This window comes from Citrus sinensis, chromosome 5 (assembly GCF_022201045.2).
Source record: "Citrus sinensis cultivar Valencia sweet orange chromosome 5, DVS_A1.0, whole genome shotgun sequence".
In the NCBI taxonomy this organism is placed as follows: Eukaryota; Viridiplantae; Streptophyta; class Magnoliopsida; order Sapindales; family Rutaceae; genus Citrus; species Citrus sinensis.
In genome coordinates this window covers 37,390,634-37,391,983 of record NC_068560.1, presented here as the reverse complement: position 1 = coordinate 37,391,983, position 1,350 = coordinate 37,390,634, and the positions used below count along the sequence as shown (strand labels likewise).

Here is a 1,350-nt window from a genome sequence, read left to right as displayed (position 1 = left end):
CCCCAAATTTAATAATTTAATTTCCAAGAAAAAAAAGAAAAGAAAAGAAAAAAAATAACCCCTTAAACTTACCTTTATTTATGGTAAGTAAAAAGTGTAAAATTCCTAAGAATTAGTAAAACATAATTCGGGCAAATTTTTCTTTTTTTTGAGAAATTGTCATTGTTTCCATTCCATTGTATTTGTATTTGTTCGAGCCGAGCCGAGCGAGTTAACTCGGATTGAGTCAAAACCCGGCTCAGAATCAAAGTTTTTTTTTTTTTTGGCCCTTTTCTGTCCATGTCTTGATTCCTTTCTTACCAAATGGTTTTACTGGCAATCCCATGAAGCAACGGTCGAGATTCTGTCCAAAAGTCGATGTTTTTCTTAAATCCTACGTGGCAGTACCTCTGGAAGTCTTCAAAGTTAACGAACCGGGCTGAATGGCCCGACTCGGACCTCGAAATGAAGCGGATCGCTTCTTCGAAGAGTGACTCGTCGCATGGGATGGCCAATGGACCTTGGTTAGTGAAGCCGTACTCTTCTTCAGCTTGAACGAGAAGTTTCTTGAAAACGGGATGGTTCAGGTACGTCGTGCGCACTACAAATCTCCTGCAACTGGTGCCTACACAGACCGCCACGTATCCGGCTGGGACATCTGACGGTATGCGAGCCGCGGACATGCGGGCCTTGTTGCGCCATCTTCTTAGCATTTGCCTCAGCCTCACAATGTGGCGGATTTTGCTGCATTTTCCGAATCCAACCGACATTTTCCCGTAAAAGAAAGTGAGAGAAAATAGAACGAGCCTTGTTTGGCTTTGTGGGATTTCTCAAGATTCTTGATTGGCTTTGATGATTGCTAAGAGAAAATGAAAAATTTTGGGGGATCGAAGTCGTGGGAGGGAGAGGGTTTATAAAGAGGGAGGGCTGAGAAAGCGCCCTCATTTTTTGGGGATAATTACAATATTGTGTCTGTTGTTGATTAAAACATGCTTTGTATTTGCTTTCGGCTTCGGGCAGGTTGTGGATTAACTTTGGATAACACTGTAGTGACTAATGAAACAATCTTGCTTGATGGACAAAATTAGTAATGATTATTAATTTAAATTTAAATCTCGTTTGAGGAATAAGAATTAGATTTCATGTGATTTTTCATCAATTGTCAATGTACCTTTTTTTTTTTTTTTTTGAGAAGGAGAATGTATTTAATATACTTTGGAGGACATGCATTTTTAACAATATAGATGTTTATCAGGAAACCATGTGATTATTAATTTATCGTAATTAAGTTAATTAATTGGCTCAAAATATTCTTGGTTAGAGTTATTAATGGTTTATTCTTTCCTAGCTAGTTAAGATGGATTTCTTTTA

At 38.1% G+C, this 1,350-nt stretch overlaps 1 protein-coding gene across 1 annotated transcript; it reads right to left on the bottom strand.

Moving 5' to 3' along the window:
- Window positions 1-221: 221 nt before the first annotated feature.
- Window positions 222-895, bottom strand: LOC102621655 (auxin-induced protein 6B-like). The gene has a single exon (XM_006473568.4). The coding sequence runs from the start codon at window positions 747-749 to the stop codon at window positions 297-299; it is 453 nt and encodes a 150-aa protein (XP_006473631.2). The 5' UTR covers window positions 750-895; the 3' UTR covers window positions 222-296.
- Between the last annotated feature and the right edge of the window lie 455 nt (window positions 896-1,350).